This window comes from Suncus etruscus, chromosome 10 (genome assembly GCF_024139225.1).
Source record: "Suncus etruscus isolate mSunEtr1 chromosome 10, mSunEtr1.pri.cur, whole genome shotgun sequence".
In the NCBI taxonomy this organism is placed as follows: domain Eukaryota; kingdom Metazoa; phylum Chordata; class Mammalia; order Eulipotyphla; family Soricidae; genus Suncus; species Suncus etruscus.
The window spans coordinates 26,601,394-26,620,386 of NC_064857.1; the positions used below are offsets into that span (position 1 = coordinate 26,601,394).

General features: G+C 37.9%; 1 protein-coding gene across 3 annotated transcripts in view; it reads right to left on the reverse strand.

The window, feature by feature from the left end:
- Window positions 1-393: 393 nt before the first annotated feature.
- The window catches only part of SULF1 (sulfatase 1), a 184,912-nt gene continuing 166,312 nt past the window's right edge, over window positions 394-18,993 (reverse strand). Inside the window, exons 15-23 of one of the 3 annotated variants that reach the window (XM_049781802.1) lie at window positions 18,143-18,239; window positions 17,658-17,752; window positions 17,140-17,205; window positions 15,082-15,254; window positions 12,980-13,122; window positions 12,760-12,883; window positions 10,568-10,601; window positions 9,084-9,149; window positions 1,195-1,306 (exon numbers count right to left, since the gene is read on the reverse strand). In XM_049781802.1, coding sequence (XP_049637759.1) covers window positions 1,276-1,306; window positions 9,084-9,149; window positions 10,568-10,601; window positions 12,760-12,883; window positions 12,980-13,122; window positions 15,082-15,254; window positions 17,140-17,205; window positions 17,658-17,752; window positions 18,143-18,239 — 829 coding nt within the window. In that variant the 3' untranslated portion in view covers window positions 1,195-1,275. Of the gene's footprint in view, window positions 1,307-9,083; window positions 9,150-10,567; window positions 10,602-12,759; window positions 12,884-12,979; window positions 13,123-15,081; window positions 15,255-17,139; window positions 17,206-17,657; window positions 17,753-18,142; window positions 18,240-18,993 lie in introns of all 3 variants that reach the window. The other 2 variants (XM_049781803.1, XM_049781800.1) reach the window with 2 other exon arrangements.

The window sequence follows — 18,993 nt, forward strand, 5'->3', positions numbered from 1 at the left end:
TTTTTCTTTCTTTCTTTCTTTCTTTTTTTATTTTAAGACAAATCGAATAAAAATGACATTCTGATCTCAAAGTGCAAAAATACTGACCCAAAAATGATGCCACTGAAAAATTCCAGTGGTTGAATTCAAAACCACATTATTAAGCAGTTGAGAGTGTGTGAAAAAAGATACAGATGTCAATTTTCAGAAACTTCGAAAGGCACAAATTTAGTCATCTAGACTGGAAAACATTTACATATGCATGGTCCTAGGACTTTCCAAAGATAATACTGTTTTTTAGAGTGCCCCTTCCCCAACAAACAAACAAACAAATACAAATTGACCTCTTCACTAACAGTGTGCTACAATACTCGAGTTCTGTGTACACATGATTCCCATACACACATTTACTATACATCTCTTCCTAGGGTAGCTTGGAATGTCAGTTGTTATGATTGGTTTACTAACCAAAAGTTTTCAAAAATACTGTGTGCAAGATAGGGTGACAATACCATCTAATCCGAGGAGAGTGGGAGCGAGGCGCTGCCTTCTACACTCGGGAAGCCCTCTTGGTTGTAATTTTCTTCTACCATTTTTATCAGTTGCTTCACAATGCTGGAGTTAATGGGCTTTTCCCTGTTGGACACATCATCGTTCATAAGATGAATGGCATTAATATCAGAGTGCATAGAATGATGAAACCGATCTTGGAAAGCAGGTTCTTCTAAGCCATCATTCTGAGTAAATTCTTTCATGTTTTTGTTCATGGGCTGCAGCCTGGGGTTGGGCTGGAGTACCAGCTCTGTCAGGCCATTGCCACTGAAATCAGTTTCCGTGTAATTTATCTCTTTATGCTTCACCCATTTCTCAGTTTTATGGTTTCTCCAGTGTTCAGAATTCAGACGACCAACTTCTGGAATGTCATTGTCCCATTCAAGTGTGCTCTCTGGACTAAATGTTGGTTTGTTCAAATGCAGGGGTTGCTGGTCAGCTGGCCGAGACATGGGGGGTGCTCCCCCAGTTGTATGCTTTGGGTCTTCATCTGACTCAGATGAGGTCATTTCTACCAGCACTGAGAGCTCAGGAGATTCAGCCAGGAATCCTTCACTCTTGTTAGCTTTACTTTGCTCATGGTGACTGTTTAGCAGTGCAAATATTCTATCTACATCTTTCAAGTAATTAGTCCAGTCACCCAGACTAAGTCTATAGTCTTGTCTGTACTCATAGATACTTTCATTTACACTGTATAAGTCTTCCAGGCCTTGCCAGTTGACATCTGTTGTGAGATTAGGCCAATTAGCCTTCCCATCCATCCCATAACTGTCCTCTGTAAACAGAGAGAGAGGAACAACAAATCTTAGTGGAGAAACACTTTCTACTTATTGGATCAGCAACCTCACATAGATTCACAGAACAAATGAATTTTAAAGCATAAAGCTAGTCATTCCCCACAGCAATGTGTTACTAAGGAGAGATCCTAGGTTACAAAAATTGATTACATAGTAATAAAGAGTGGGAAAGATGACCAAATAAGCAAAGGCATCTATGAGAAGGCACAGTGAGGCTGGAAATGCAGTGTAAAGCTTATGTTTTCTCCTGGCTTTCTTTACTCAAGTCAGCTCTAAACCCTAGAATTCAAAGTAGAATCTTAGTGCTGAGTCTTAGCGCTATTCCTGTCTAATGTGAGAATAGATCTATGTTAACAGTTTTATTACTAATAAATTGCTGGACAAATGATGGAGTTGAAAGTATTTTAATGTAATGGCCAATGCTTAGTAATAGCATACAGATTTCTCTCGAAACTTTCTACCTCATCAATATCACTATGGTCCTGCAGAAAACATCTTTTTTTCTAGTTGTGCCAAGTACCGTTCAGAATGATATGGCCTGGTTTTTTTTTTTTTTTTGGTTTTTGGGCCACACCGGTAATGCTCAGGGGTTACTCCTGTGCTATGTGCTCAGAAGTTGCTCCTGGCTTGGGGGACCATATGGGACACCGGGGGATCGAACCGCGGTCCGTCCAAGGCTAGCGCAGGCAAGGCAGGCACCTTACCTTTAGCGCCACCGCCCGGCCCCCGATATGGCCTGTTTTTTTTTTTTTTTTTTTTTTTGGTTTTTGGGCCACACCCGTTTGACGCTCAGGGGTTACTCCTGGCTATGTGCTCAGAAATCGCCCCTGGCTTGGGGGGACCATATGGGACGCCGGGGGATCGAACCGCGGTCCTGATCCTTGGCTAGCGCTTGCAAGGCAGACACCTTACCTCCAGCGCCACCTACCCGGCCCCAATATATGGCCTGTTTTAACACAAAAATTTACCTACAGAGCCATACAAATCAGCAGAAAGAACAACTATAGAAAAACCACATCCTCAATATGACTAACTAGAGGACAGAAAGTTTTATGTATAATCTTCAAAGGATCTGTAATAACAAAAATGTTAGTACCTAATCACAGTAGAACTATAGGCCTTACTTGGGGCAAAGACCTTGGGAAAATGAAAGGAAGGAAGGAAGGAAGGAAGGAAGGAAGGAAGGAAGGAAGGAAGGAAGGAAGGAAGGAAGGAAGGAAGGAAGGAAGGAAGGAAGGAAGGGAGGGAGGGAGGGAGGGAGGGAGGGAGGGAAGGAGAAAGGACTTAAGAATTGATTTGAAATCATGGATGTAAAAAATGTTAAGTATAAAATATGGCAAGTCCAATTATCACAGTCCTGACCATGAAGAAAAGACTTAGAAGTGTGGAGGAATCCAGGTGGCAGTTTTTAAAAGATATTGCTTTAAGGAGAAAAATATCTTAGTGAAATATATCTTTCAGAAACTTAGTAATATCAGGATAGTAGTCAGTTATGAGAACAGATGAAATCTTAGTTTGGTGCAATCTGCATGGAAGTGGAGGCAGTCATGCTGAGTGAAATGACTCATAATGTAAAAGAGAAATAGCAGATGATCTAGCTCACAAATGGAATATAAAGAAACAGAATGGAATTAGACGATCCCAACAGAAATAAATTCCAAAACAGGACCAGTTGGTAATTGAGGGGGTGGAGAGGAGAGGGAATATATATGGGGTGATGTTGGAGGAACCTGGGGTTACTGGTATAGTGCTTGCAACTACAAAATATTAATCTGAATATTATTGTAAACTATGATACCTCAATAATTTTTTTAAAAAATAAATTGCATGATAAGGAATAAAGGGAAAAGACCAAGGATAGGTGGGCACACAGTAGGTGAGTTTCAGACTCTGTAAGAAAAAAAGTAAAATAATTATGAGAATACACCCCAAGATAAACTAAAAAGATTATATAGAAAGTGTAGTGAGGGGCCAGAGAGATAGCATGGAGGCAAGGTGTTTGCCTTTTATGCAGAAGGACAGTGGTTCAAATCCCAGCATCCCATATGGTCTCCTGTGCCTGCCAGGGGCGATTTCTGAGCCTAGAGCCAGGAGTATCCCCTGAGCACTGCTGGGTGTGACCCAAAAACCAAAAAAAAAAAAGAAAAAGAAAGAAAGAAAGTGTAGTTAGTAAAATTGAAAAGGATACATTTAACTAAGAAATTTTACAAATACTTCAAATTCAGGAAATGAATAAAAATAAACAAAGTTTATACCAAAAGAAAACAAACAATAAGAGTAAAAAAAATCAGGAAGAGTAAAAAAAATCAGGGCCAGAATGATAGGATAGTGGGTACGTTTCTTGCCTTGCATGCAACTGATCCCATTTCCAACCTGACAATCCATATGGTCCCCTGAACCCACCAGGAGTGATTCCTGAACCACAGAGAAATAAGTAACTCCTGAACACTGCCAAGTGTGGTCCAGAACCAAAATAAAAATATAAAAATCTATTTTTAAATAAAAATATAAAATGCCCTCTGTTTGTCTAAAAATACCCTTGCTCCCTCTCCCCAAAAAGCATAAAACAAAGGAAGCCATAATATAACATTGCCAGGTAAATTTAGTGTTCTTAGTGGAATTTAGTGGAGCTGATGCGGATGTAAAAACCACTGTAAATCAGAAGTTAAAGTGTGAACCAAGCAACTACTATCCAGCCTTCCCTCCTTCAAGTAGAAGAATAGAAAAGAACAGATTTGAAAATGTGAGGGTGAAAGGAGTTATTTTTCCGGTTGTGTTCAGGGGACTACTTGGAATGCTGAGGGATCAAACCTATTTTGCAGCATGCAATGCAAGTATCCAACCTACTGTACTATCTTGCAGACCCCCCAAACTAAAACCTTTCTTCATTGTGTATTGTTTAGTTTGGTATGATTGAACACTGCTAAAAACCAATGAGGCAATGAATGATTAAATAAGAAACAGGGACTAGAGGGGCCGGAGAGATAGCATGGAGGTAAGGCGTTTGCCTCTCATGCAGGAGGTCATCGGTTCGAATCCCGGCGTCCCATATATGGTCCTCCCGTGCCTGCCAGGAGCAATTTCTGAGCCTGGAGCCAGGAATAACCCCTGAGCACTGCCGGGTGTGACCCAAAAACCACAAAAAAAAAAAAAAAAAAAAAAAAAAAAAAAAAAAAAAGAAACAGGGACTAGGGACATTAAATTGTGAAAGTTAAAAAAAAAAAAAAACAAGCATTGGGACAAAAATACAGACATTAGAAAGTTCCAAAGGAGTGAAGATGGGGGAAAGAATCTACATATTTATAAAGAGGAATCAATGGAAAGTAATACTAGCTGGAGAGCTAGTACAGGGGCAAAGTTCTTGACTTGCATATGGTTGAACCTGTTCAATCTCAGGCACAGTATATGGTCACCTGAGTACCAACAGAAGTCATTCTTAAATACCAACAGGTTTAGCATACACCCCCCCCAAAAATACAAGATAATTCAAGAAAGTTCAAATACACTAAGAACAAAGAATGGAGACAATCTAAACAAAAAATTAGTAATCTTTGACAATAGAAGTTACATATTCTCAAACAGAATTTCATAGGATTTGAATGCAGCAATAAGTTGTATACAGTGGAAAAAGGACAATACTCTGCCACAATGCTATGATTAAAATTAAAATCACAAGAAAACTAATAAATGACAAGCCAATTAAATATTTTGAGGAAGAAGATTAAAATTACACATTAAATGAATAGGATTTATTTTAAATGATAAAAAATACTACTTAATAGAATTTATGGCCTATTGAAAGTTGAAATTAGAAGAAATTTATGACCTTAACTATTTATAAAAAAATAAATGACTTGGGGGCCGGGTAGGTGGCGCTGGAGGTAAGGTGTCTGCCTTGCAAGCGCTAGCCAAGGAAGGACCGCGGTTCGATTCCCCGGCGTCCCATATGGTCCCCCCAAGCCAGGGGCGATTTCTGAGCACATAGCCAGGAGTAACCCCTGAGCGTCAAACGGGTGTGGCCCAAAAACCAAAAAAAAAAAAAAAATGACTTGACTAAAACAATTGAAATACTAGAGAAATAACAGTGTAAATCAAAAGCAAATATAAGAACATAAATACTTATCAATACTCATTCTCATTTGATTCAAAAATTTTTCAAAGCCTGACAGCTACCAAAAACACTTAAAACTTGATGAGAATGCAAAATTGAAGTTTACTTGAAGGGGAGTTAGTCTGACAGTGTTTAATATATTTCCCTATACATTTTACTGATGCATCTAGCAATTCAACTATTTACTGAGCATTTTTATAGCTAGTATATACTTTTATTTAAAATATCAGTTTGTAAATTACTTCTATTCTAGTGTTTTCCCTTTTATAGTAAATAAATCTTTAATTAAATCACCATGAGATACACAGTTACAAAGCTGTTTGTGATTGAATTTCAGTGATACAATCTCTAACATTCATTCCTTCACCGATACACATTTCTTACTACCAATGTCTCAGTTTCCTTCCTTCTGCCCTCTTCCCTGCCTGCCTCAGTGACATTTTTCTTTTCTTCTCTCTTCATCTCTCTCTCTTCCCTTTTAGACACTGTGATTTGCAATAGTGTTTCTAGTAATACTTTAAAGATAGCTTCAAAATATGAATTACATGTATGTATGTATGTATATATATGTATGTGTAAGGGAAGAAAGAACAAGAGAGAAATAAGGCATATTAGGAAAAATTTGTTCTAAAAGGGTAAATTTTGGGGAAAAATAAAGGTGATTTAAAGCTACAAATCATTGCTCAGATCTCAGTATACTCATTCTTTTTCTGGACGAAACTTTAAAATATATGACAACATAAATATATCATGCTCATTCTACAGATGAATACCATGCTGGTTATTTTTACTTTCTCTTGAGCTATGGTAATCCAATAAAGGTTACACATGTCATAAGAATCAGGAAGGACCATTTCTACAGAGACTGGTTGATTCCTATTTACTTCGTCAGCTTCCATTTCCTATTCCACATATATCTCCTCAGCTCTGCCATATCTTCTGGTATCACATACAAATTCCTGAAAGCAGCAGAAAACTACTGACCCTCAGATTAGCAGACAACTAGATTTTCAGGAACTATGTTTATTTCTAGAATGAGCTTTCCTGCCTTGCCATTCTGGTCAGTCCTCAGTTTTTATCATTAAGTTTGAGCTTCTTTTCTACCTCCAAAGCCTTTCCTGACTCACTTTCCCTTCCATTGGGTCCCTAGGCACTGTGAGAGCTCTTCCTGTGTACCCATCTGCAGAAGATTCTGGTTTATGCGTCACAACAAATCTGGTGAATGGTCTACAATTTCCAAGAGTAAGTAATAGAACCACCAGACAGTCATTATGTTGACTGTAGTTTGGTGACCACTACTAACTGAAAAGCTATTTTTTTATATCTTTATTTAAACAACTTGATTACAAACATGATTGTAGTTGGGTTTCAGTCATATATGACTTTTCCAAGTTTCAGTACTCAATTGACTTTCCAAATCGAGAGAACCTGAGAAGATATCTGAATATATATCAGTTTTCTTTTTCTAAATCTTTCCCCCGACCCTTATTTTTTATTTATTTTTTGGTGCTCTTTGTATGCTTTTCTCAAAGGCATAGTACTTAATGCATTTGCAGCCAAATAGGGATGTATCCTGGGTGATGTATCCTGGGTGGTGGTTTTCGAGCAACTTCAAACAAAACATATTTTAGAACAAATGCAATTTCATTTGGTTTTTGAAATTAAAAAAAAAAAACTCTCTGTTCTGCTGTCTGCGTAGTTGTCACAAAGTGTCCATTATAAATAGCTCTTTTTTTTTTTTTTGGCCACACCCGTTTGACGCTCAGGGGTTACTCCTGGCTATGCGCTCAGAAATCGCCCCTGGCTTGAGGGGACCATATGGGACACCGGGGGATCGAACCATGGTCCATCCTACGCTAGCGCTTGCAAGGCAGACACCTTACCTCTAGCGCCACCTTCCCGGCCCCAGTTAATTTTTTTTTTTTGTTTTTGTTTTTGGGTCATACCCGGCGGTGCTCAGGGGTTACTCCTAGCTGTCTGCTCAGAAATAGCTCCTGGCAGGCACGGGGGACCATATGGGACACCGGAATTCGAACCAACCACCTTTGGTCCTGGATCGGCTGCTTGCAAGGCAAAGCTGCTGTGCTATCTCTCCGGGCATAAATACCTCTTAATAGAAATGTCCATGCATGGGTAATTTTTAACTTACATACTTTTATATTTTCAATCGTGACTATAAATATTTAACTAAGAAGTCAGCATAGAAATAGATGTAAGTATAAGATAGAATCTATCTATGAATAAGTTAGTATGGTCAAAGGTTGATTAAAAGGACACATTAGCTAATTGGTGCAAACACATGTAATAAACTCCCTCTTAATATTTAACCAGTAATAAAATTTGCAAAATTTATTTATTTTGGTGGGGGAGGTACACTTGGGTGCTTACTTCTTACTCCTGATTTTTCTTATGCTTGTGGGCCTATGGGAACCATAGTGATGCTGGGGATTGAATCCAGATAATTCATATGCAAGGCAAGCACCCTATCCACTGTACTATCTCTGCAGTCTAAAAACTGCTAATTTTAGTACTCCTTAATGTGAAGGTAAAGATTTGTCAAAATTCTAGGGTTCTTGATTTATTAGTCATAGAATTATACAAATTCAGAGATTACTTGTATTAATCACTTTCTAAGTTTAATCTTACACAATCCCATGTGTTGATACATATTTCTATTTCTAAATTTTGCAAATGAGAAATTATCATAAATAGGTTAAATAAATCAGATTAGGCAGAGATTAAACGTATATGTTGGGATTAGAGTACTTGTCTTTGGACCCTATCAGATATATATAATCTTAAGGATCTGAGATGGTTTCTCTGTATCTCAGTTTTCTCAAATGGAAAAGTGGGAATAATGATAGGAAGAGAGTTTGCATCATGGGTCATGAAATGTGAATTTGGAAAAGGCCTAATAATGGCCATATTGAATCATTGGGTATTCTGACCACTGTCCTTTGGTTGAGAATTTAGAAGAAATATAAAGCTTCGGGCAATATCCTGTCACTTTGCATGTTTCATTCATTAAAGACAACATCAGACATTGAGATTCCATCAAGAACTACGTTATAGAAATGATGGATATGTCTTCATTGGGGATTGGCCAGTGGGATCAAGGGAGGGGAGAGTCCAGAGGCTTGCAAAGTAATTGTGATTGGACTACAGTTAAACATTGTGTATCTCAGGGCTGGAGAGATACAGTAGGGGCTAAAGCACTTGTCTTCACATAGCCAAACTTAGTTCTATCCACAGTATCACATATGGTTCTTAAGCACCACTAGAAGTGATTCCTAAGCACAGAGCCAAAAGTAAAACCTCTCCACAACTGAATAGTGAGCACATACACAACAATACCACACACACAACACAAAACATTCTGTATTTCCAACTTGTCCAAGGATGGTTTGAGGAAGAATGATAATTCTGACTCACTTCTGACCAAGCTATGCCTCAAGAAACTTGTCAATATCATTTTACCTCTTTTATGATAAAAGCAGATCATAATGAAAACACTGTAGATGTAAAGTGAAATGCACCAAACTATAACATTAAGTCAATAGTAAGGGTTAGATTAGTCCAAAACGTAACATTTTAGAAATGATTTCATGTGATTCCTGAAGAGCTGGTCAAGAGTGAGACATTACCTCGTCAGCCCATAGCTTGGGTGAGACCAACTTAGGAGTGGATTCTTCTGCTCTGTCTTATGTGTGCTAAAGGATGATATGGGGTCAGGGTGGGGATGGAGTGAGGAAAGGAAAAAAAGGACAAAAGAAAAATGAAAAAGAAGAGATTGACACATGGTTATCAAGTATTCTCAAAGTCTAGCTCCCTTTATTTTGTTTCTATTTTCTCCACCATCTTTCTCATTCTCATTTCATTTCTTGTCTGAAGTGTCTTCTAAAATCTGAGACCTTTGCTGAGAAGGTTGAACAGGGTGCTAGAATGCCTTGTTTGGAAATATTATTTTTGTTTTTCTGAGACAAAATAAATGCTGATGGAACCTGCCCTTATTTCTTTTCTTTTTTTTCTTTTCTTTTTTTTTTTTTTTTGGTTTTTGGGCCACACCCAGCATTGCTCAGGGGTTACTCCTGGCTGTCTGCTCAGAAATAGCTCCTGGCAGGCATGGGGGACCATATGGACACCGGGATTCGAACCAACCACCTTTGGTCCTGGATCGGCTGTTTGCAAGGCAAACACCGCTGTGCTATCTCTCCGGGCCCCTGTCCTTATTTCTTGATAGAAAATTTTCTCCCAAGTGGATTTATTAACCATAACACTGGCATATTTTGCCTCAGTTTTTCTACAGTACAGAATAAAAAAGATATTTAATTCTGTTGTTTGTGACAGATCCATCTGAAATCTATACTTAGAAGAGAAATTTGTCAAGGGTTGACACAATCACTTGATATCCAGGTGTTTTCTCCAAAGCAAGTAAGGAGGGGATAGAGTGAGGGACTACAGTGAAACTAGACTGGAAGTTATTGATGAAGTTTTTGCATGTCAGGCACTAATGTCTCCATGCTATGTCCAGATGTTTCTGAAAGTCCCAATTCTTAGCACCTTCTCTTTAATTGCTCCCTCCATATTTTCCTAATCTTATCTCATCTCCTTTTCAACATCATATCAAGGATTGTTAATAATAATAAAAAAAAGCTCATTCTAACTTTCTCTAAGCTCAGTTTCAGAGTTCTCTTAAAATTCTCACTCTTTCTACTGTGCCCTCCTACTAGGCATTCCATTTATTAAAAATCTAACCAGAGATCATGAAGCCTCCCCACCAGTCAAATAATGCAAGTAAAATAATTTTATCCCCCTCTGTGGGGTTCCCGACACTTCTGTTTCTTTTCCTTTTATATCATTTCATGCTTAAAAGCATCATCCAGCAAGCAGACAAGCACAAGATTGAAGACATGGCCCAGAGAGACATCTTGATGTGACAGTAAGCTGATGGAAAAGGAAATGACAGATCTGTAACCAATGATACAATGTAGTGGACAATACCATTAGAACATGCATACACCCAAGCTATGCTCTGTGAAACATGGTAAGAAACAGAAATTAGTTGAAATGGCTGGATCATGCAATTATGGAGAAAGAAGCTGCTGGGGAGAAAAAAAAGTATGGATACCTGTGTAGGTCATAGCTTCCGCCATCTTTATTTCCTGATGTAGGAAAATAGAAGAGTAACTTATGTTAACTTCAGAATTAAAAAATATACAACCCCAAGCAAACATTAATTATGTAATTTTCCATACACAATATAAAAATCCTAGAAAGAAATATATTGTGTTAAATTAAGACAGTGCCAAAGTCCAGCAGAATTTTCCTACAGATAGCTTCAAAATGATGATTGGAAGTGATAAATAGGCAGGAAATGGAGGGGATTGAGAAAGGAGAAACTAATTTTAAATGCTTTTCTAGAAGACCAGGTTCTAGAAATTTTAGTACAGGTAAAATTTTGACTATTTTTTGACAAAATGCATTGAAAAAATGAGTAAATAAGTATCTCACTTAGGAACCGTTTAGAGCAGAGTATACCTAAATTTATCCAGCCTATTGTTCCCTTTTCAGAGTATCAAATTACTCTGTGTTCCCCCTTCTTCAAACAAACAAAAAAGTATCCCCCAACTATGCTTGAACCTACTAGTCCCTATTCCTTTATCTCTTTGGATCTTCCTGGAAAACACTTTGTTTTCCAAATAGAGGGTACACAAGATTTAAAATGTAACAGAAGTAACTGATTCCAACTCACTACTCTTCCCATTTTTCTGAGTAGAGTTATGCTATCACTAACAAGAGTGCTATGCTCTTTGGGGGGACAAATGCCTGAGTGTAATGTTTCTAGTTCCTCTAATAATTGGCTAAATTTCTAGGTCCATCCAATGTGGTGATTGTGTGTGTGTGTGTGTGTGTGTGTGTGTTTAAGATTTGGGATAAATATCAACAGAGAAGTAAAATATTTGAAAATATTTGAGCTGAATAAGGTCAATGACCCAAAGACCTATTTTGTAAATCAAGACTGGTTTCCTCTAGTTGGTAGCTAAGACCATGAAGGTATTCCATAAGAAACATTGACTAGTAGCTGAAATAGGACCTTCTTTCAGATTGATAATTACTTATGACTGTCCTAATTGTACAAGCCTCAGACTTCACAGTGCTGAAAAGAATAAATATTGTAAAGTATTTTGGGATGCAACTTCCATCCCCTTCAAGTAAGTCAGAGAGAGAGAGAGAGAGAGAGAGAGAGAGAGAGAGAGAGAGAGAGAGAGAGAGAGAGAGAGAGAGAGAGAGAGAGAGAGAGAGCTGTTGACTTCTACTGCTGGTCATGTTCATTATGTCTAAGAAGTATGAAGACTATGGCTGTTAATGAAACGGGAAAATACAGCAGGACCACAGCAGATTCCTGAAACCTCTGTCTTTGAATCCAGCTTGTGTGTCTTCTGAGGTTGGCACACTTGCTAATTGCAACTTCCCTCTGTGGACAGCTGGTATTCCCATTTCTAAATAGCTTTTCAGAAAATAATTCACAAATTTGGAAAGAGTTAAATGGATACTGACAAATATTTGCATCGCCAAGAGCCAAAGGAGAAATCGGTGAACTTAACGCTGCAAATTAAGGAAGAAACATCAGGCAGATTCCACACAGTTCATTTGTACTTTTCAGCCCCAAGATCTGAAATTACTGAAATATCTTGTTTCTGATGGGAAAGAAAAGCAGAATAAATCTACTTTACTGTGTTATGAACAGTGATACAAATGGGATCTCCAAACTATGATAAGCAAGAATTGTGTGTATCTGTCCAAATTTCCTCAAACGTAGGGTATTCACCTAGAGTATATCTTATGATTATTGACAGCATTCATAAGTCCCCAAAGCTTTCATCCCGCCTTCCAATGAACACCTACACCAAGAACTAAGATTTAGAGAAAAGACTGTGGGAGTGATTAATAAAACAGTCACTACAGGCCAGGGAGAAAGCTCAAAGAGCTGAAACATGTGCTCTACATTATGCACAGGGTTCTTGGTTTCATCCATGGTGCTTCATGGAGCATGACTATACCAGTCATGCTCAAGCACTGACTGGTATAGTCTTGGTGGCATTCTACACTCTTGGGGAGCCCCTACCCCCAAACCTATGTTCATTGAGTCTTTGATATGTTAAAGCTTTCATTCATGTATCCAGAAGAAAATGTAAAAGAATTGCTTGGAAACTTTCCTTGGACAAATATTCTTAATGTTCAAGCATATTAATGTTTCAAAAGCTGAGAATTTGATATCAGAAAGAATTTTGCAGGGAATATAAAAAATTTTTCCCTTACCAACTTCAAGGCCTTTTGGTCTTGGGTTGCACTGCTTATACCCTTGACAGCTTCTCAGTTCCATCAGTTGTATGTGTAGCTGATTCAAAACGCCCCGTTCTACTGTATGCACTGTATTTGTGAGCTGTCGACGAAGAAGCCAGGACAGTTTATTTAAATTAAGGTTCTGCTTGTTCTACTTTAAGCATTTCATTCATAAAATGAAAACATATTCACTCACTTGATAAGGATCTGTATTCATATCAAAGTACTCCAAGAAGCCAGTGGCAAATTCACAGAAGAGAAAATTATGTGTCTCATTAACTGTTCGCAAACACCAATACGTGTTATTGTTAGAACTTGTGCAAGCACAGAAAGATCCCACTGTTGATTAAAGAAAGAAAAAAAAAACATTCAGTAAGTGATAAAAATGTAGGTTGACTAGTCATTCCAACCTTTCTTATCTTTACACTATGGCCTTTTGTTTGTGTGTTGCAGTATTGGGAAGGGAACACAGAATTTTACTCCTGTAATCTTGGCACTTACCCACTGAGTCACATTCCTGGCCCCCTCATCTTTATACTTCATGTTTGCATTCTCTTTCCTGTAATTACTTTGTGGCTAGACATTAAGAACAAGTATACTGGAGCTGGAGATATATGTTAGCTTTATATGCAACTATTCTGGGTTTGACACCTGGTACCAGGTGTAGACTCGCTGAGCAATCTCAGCAAGGAACCCTGAGTAAGCCCTGAGCACCGCTGTTTCATCACTGTGATCCAAAAGCCAATCAAACAACTTAACAAAAAAGCCAATTATGCTGCCTATCCAAACCTTCAAATTTGTGGAATTGTTGAAAACCAGGGGGAAAAATACATGTTAATTTACAATAGTGATCATAGGCTGAAGGCTAAAAAAAGTTTCCAGATCATTAGGTGCTTTCTCCATAACTTCTCATTAGGTGGGGCCTCCACAATAGGATGAGTGCCTGATGAATGGGAAGAAGGACATCAGCATTTTTATAAATAGATATCATGTGATTATTTTGTCTTTTTTAAAATAACATATAATGTAAATTTAATAAAAAGATAGACCTGGGATTTGTTCTCCATGTGACTTGATCATGATTAGCAGATAGAGACAGGGATTAAGTTAAAAAATGCTGGGGGAGGTGTAAAGAAGGGGAATATGAGATGCATGCTGGGAACAGGGGTGGAGGGAGGACAACCCTGGTGGTGGGAATGGCCCTGATTCAATGTCACTATGTTCCTTAAATACTATTGTGAAAGATTTGTTATTCACTTTGGTCACAATAAAGATTATCTAAAAAATGTCTTGCCAGGTCAGTAGATTTAGAGCTGATTGATTCAATTTGTGTTTATTGTAGATTATCTTCAACACTCAACCATGAAATGGGCTGTCACCAAGAACATTTGTTGTATACACGTTCTTTAGATGACTTTTAGAAGGTATGAAAAAGAGTGGTCAAATTAAAAGCTAAACAAACTATACACTCTTACAAGGAGGCAAACTTTCCAAATGCGATAGTCTTTCCTGAAATAATGATTAAATTTTAGAATCTTGTTGTATATGACTTAAAGAAATAGTGCAAGAGACACTTGATTTGTAAGCTTATTGTTGCGAATTCAAATCTTGGGAGTTCTACTAGTGCAATGCAATCTGGTAGCTCCATTGTGTGAGTCTGATAGTTTTGCTGCCTGCAATCCTTGGTATTGCATGAAACCTCCCATTGAATTGCAAACATATATGTGATAGAGACACAAAAAAGGGCGGGAGATGATGCCCCAAACACCCATAAAGTGTTGTCCTGATAGTTTGGATGTAAGCACTGCATTTGATTCGTAGGTGAGCACCAAAACTATAAGGTGTGAGACTCATGTGTGACTGTAACTCCCCAACAAGCATGTGTTCCAGCACCACAACCAAAGGAGTGAAAACCTCTACAAGAACCATGGTGGCCATTGGGGACCACCAGAGCAAAACACGTGAGAATACACAATAATCAGGCATATAAACAACCCCTGGCTATTGCAACAACAGTAGCAATACTGAAGGGGAGGAAAAGAGAAGTAAGGAACCAAAAATGATTTTTTTCACTAAAATGCTTTTAGCTGCCAATATGATTTTTTGTAGTTTTTATCTATCTATCTATCTATCTATCTATCTATCTATCTATCTATCTATCTATCTATCTATCTATCTATCTATCTATTTATTATTTTATAGAATCTACGCTGCTGGGCTCTTAATCTAAGTAGCGGTGTTAGTCTCTGCCCCTAAATGTGGGGGCAACAAATGGGCCAAGAGGCATAGGAAACTCACGATTCCAGAAGGGGGCTGTTTGCCAGTGGTTGTTATCATGTGTGAAGCAGGTGAGGCCCGGGAGGCTGCATTCCTCCCCTTTCCTCTGCCGCTTCTTCTCTTTCCGCTCTTTCTTCCGCCTCCTGTTCTCTTTGTAAAGTTGAAGTTTGCTGTCTACTTCTTGAGCGGCCTCCCTATTCCCACACAAGTGATTATTTTTTTTGTTTTTACAAATTGAAGTAACATAGCACAATAGCAGTTATCTGTGCTCCAAACATGCAACAATGTAAATCCACACCTCAATAATTTTCTCAATAATCAGAAAATCCTTTCTCAAAAAATAAAAATTGTTGCTGTGAATTTCTCAAAAAGATGTAAACCCAGATAATAAATTAATAATAATAGACCTTTTTTTTCAAAAGCCTCAAAATATAATCAATAATAGTGACAATGTGCTCTTATTTTAATTAATATTTTTAATTGAATCATCTTGAGACACACAGCTACAAAGTTGTTCATAATTAAATTTCAGTCATCCAATACCCCAACATTCCAATATTCCCTTTACTAGGTACATTTCCTGCCACCAATATTCCCAGTTTCCCTCTTTACTCCTCTACCTCCAGCCTGCCTCTATGGCATTTTTTTCTCTTTATCTCAATCTTTCTTTTTCCTTTTAGACACTGGTTTACAATATCATTACTGAAGGAGTATCTTGCATATTACTTTACCTCCTATCAGCACACAGGGGAAAAATAAATAACATGGTAATAAAAACGATAATAGAGATGAGGACATGGTAGGAAGCTAACCACACAGAGAGGAGGAGTACAGTTAGGGAATAATTTCCTTGGCATGTTGCTGAGCCTTATCATAATCAAGATTTCCTTTACATGAACCCTTAGGTAATTGTCAACAGGAATCTATAAATTCTTCGAACTAGTGTATGAGGATTTGATTTTACTTTCTGGTGGCTCAGTATTATTTTGGGGAGAAATGGTGGTAATCACACTAGGTTTGGTGGTGCTTAGGGGTTACTACCCCTGGCTCTGTCCTCAGGGCAACACAGGGAGTTGAATCAGGTCAGCTGCCATGCAAGACAAGCGATTTAATCCCTGTACTATTTCTCCAGGACTCAGTATTAATGTCAAAGAGTCAACAGTTGTTTGGACTAGATGACTTGCATAACATTTCTAAAATGTTTGGGTAAATCCTTCATAATAGACATGGAAAGACACTTAAAATTTTATTTTCTTCCATAAAGTATTCAAATATTTTTATTTTTCAAGACTAGGGATCTACCCAATGGGCTGTTTGGGTCTTATGATGTCAAGGATTGAACTCGGGTCTCGTACATATAGACTGGGATTTTACCACTTGAGTTACTTCCCCAGTGTCCAAGGACTCAATTTTAATTGAGACTTAAATATGAAATCCTCTTTACACTCAAATCTTATTACTCTTATTTATTTTTTTGTTTGTTTGTTTATTCTTTTTGCTTTTTGGGTCACACCCAGTGATGCTCAGCGGTAACTCCTGGCTATGCGCTAAGAAATCGCTCCTGGCTTGGGGACCATAAGGGATGCAGCGGGATTGGAGTGTAGTCCGCTCTAGGTTAGCATGTGCAAAGCAAACATCCTACTCCCTGCACCATCACTCCGCACCCTAAATTTTACTACTCTTAAAAAAAGTCACATCGCTTCCAACTTGTAGAGGTCAACATAGTTCCAGGTTGTTCTCTAGAATGCATGGGCCTAGGCAAAGGAGTCTTCATTTCACCAACACTACCAAAAGTATATAGAGTAAATGTGGGTAAATTACCTAAACATGTTGGTAAATATAGTAAATCCAGACACTAGGCTTATATATCAGCATAGAGCACTTCAGAATTAGATTAGAATTGTGGATGTTCAAAACATCACCATGGTGTCTTAGTCAGGTGTTGGCTTTGTTGTCAACCTCTTGAACTACAGGCCCTCCTAGTTAAATCTGCACCCCTTAGAAGATGGGAGTCCCTATTGCCATTGTGCCTAGCATAGAGAGCCCTGCACTTTCAGCAAATGTAAAAAAGTGACTTACTTGAATGGGTGAAGATGGCTTTTTAATTTTTCTTGCTTTCTTACACCTTTTTCTTTGTTGTAATAACTGCAAGAAAAAGAATTAATAAAGTGACTCTTCATAATCACACATTTATTTTTGTTGCTTGTTTTGGAGTTACACAGACTGTACTCAGGGACTACTTCCAGCTCTGTTAGAGGTATTTGAAGGACCACTGGGATGGGATCAAACCTGGGCCTCTTGCGTGTAAAGCATGCACGCAACCCACTGAGCAGTTAATTTTAAAAATCGAAATCAGAATAAAAGTTGGGCCATTGATTTGTAGTAAGTATCTTAACATCATGGGATTTAGTCTTAAAAAAATAACTAAGGTTTATTGCATACTTAATTTGTCCTGACTAGTTTTAGGTCATAATAGTAAAAATAAATGCAACTTATTCTGTTTTATATTGGCATTGAGAAGCACTGATAGTGCTGATCACTGTTGAGTTTAGAAATGTGAGTTGGGAGAGAAGATGATAAGTTGGCTACTTGTTCACCTTTGTTTACTGCAGCTGCATTCCTCAGGCTTTCTTCTTTTCAAGTGTCCTCTCACTTCTCTTAAATTCTTAATCTTATCTTGCAAAGCTTCAATCTGGAGAACATATAGTTGATGAATTGCAAGTTAATATCAGGTGTCATTAATATAAGTGTCTCTTTTCCCCTTTCTCTTTTGATACCATAATTATAGCTATTTACTTGAGATGAAAATTAAATGGGGAACCAATTGGGTATAGATTCTGTCTACCTCTACTACATAACCAATGCATTGCTGACAAATGTTAGTTTATGACTCTTTATCATTGACTCATATATCAGAATTTTTACTGTATCACTGGAGAAATGCTTTTAATTATAAGTTATTTTAATTTTATCATTATTTTTTAAGAAGTGAAGTGAAAACATAGATTGTACCAGCCCTTAATGGGATTGGGAATCTCATTTACATTGGAATCTACCTGCCCATCACAGAGCCATGCCTGACCTCTTTATCAATGTACGCCTTGTGGTCCTTCCAGGCTCTAGCTGATTGATATAGTTCTCTTTCGCAATGGATTGTATCATTCGGAAGAATAAAGCATCTGAAAAAATAAACCCAAACATTAGAAATGATTTATATTCTGATATTAAAAGAAAAAATGAGAGGGGCCAGAGAGATAGCTCAGTGGGCTGGAGTGCATGCTTTCCATCCAAGAGGCCCTTATATTACCTTGCAGATTTTTTAGAGTGATTCCCAAGTATGGTGTAAGGAATAGCCTCTAAGAAGTGAGTGAAGAGCATCTCCAGAGCACCATGGGGTGTGGCTCAAAAATGTAAAAATAGATTAGATGAACTTCTACTTTTGGTATAAAAGATGAGATTATAACTGACTGGACAAAATAGATGCATTAAATAAAGAAGTAAAAGACAGTTACCAAATAGTTTAACTCATAGAGAACTCTAAGTAAGAAAAGTAGGGGCGGAGTGGTGGCACAAGCAGTAGGGCATTTGCTTTGCACGCACTAGCCTAGGATGGACCTCAGTTCGATCCCCCAGCATCCCATATGGTCCCCCAAGCCAGGAGGGATTTCTGAGCTCATAGCTAGGAGTAGACCCTGAGCGTCACTGGGTGTGGACCAAAAACAAACAAAAAAACCAAAATAAACCAAGAAAACAAAAAACAAAAAACAAAAAAACAAAAACAAAAAAAAGAAAGAAAAGCAAACAGACAACAAAGACTTCACAATCAATTTTTGGATTCAATAACTACTATGTTACCAGAAAGAGGGGAATGTTGGGAAACTGGGTCAAGAGGATTTCCTAGTGGAGGTACTGTGCTGGGACACTGGTGTTAAA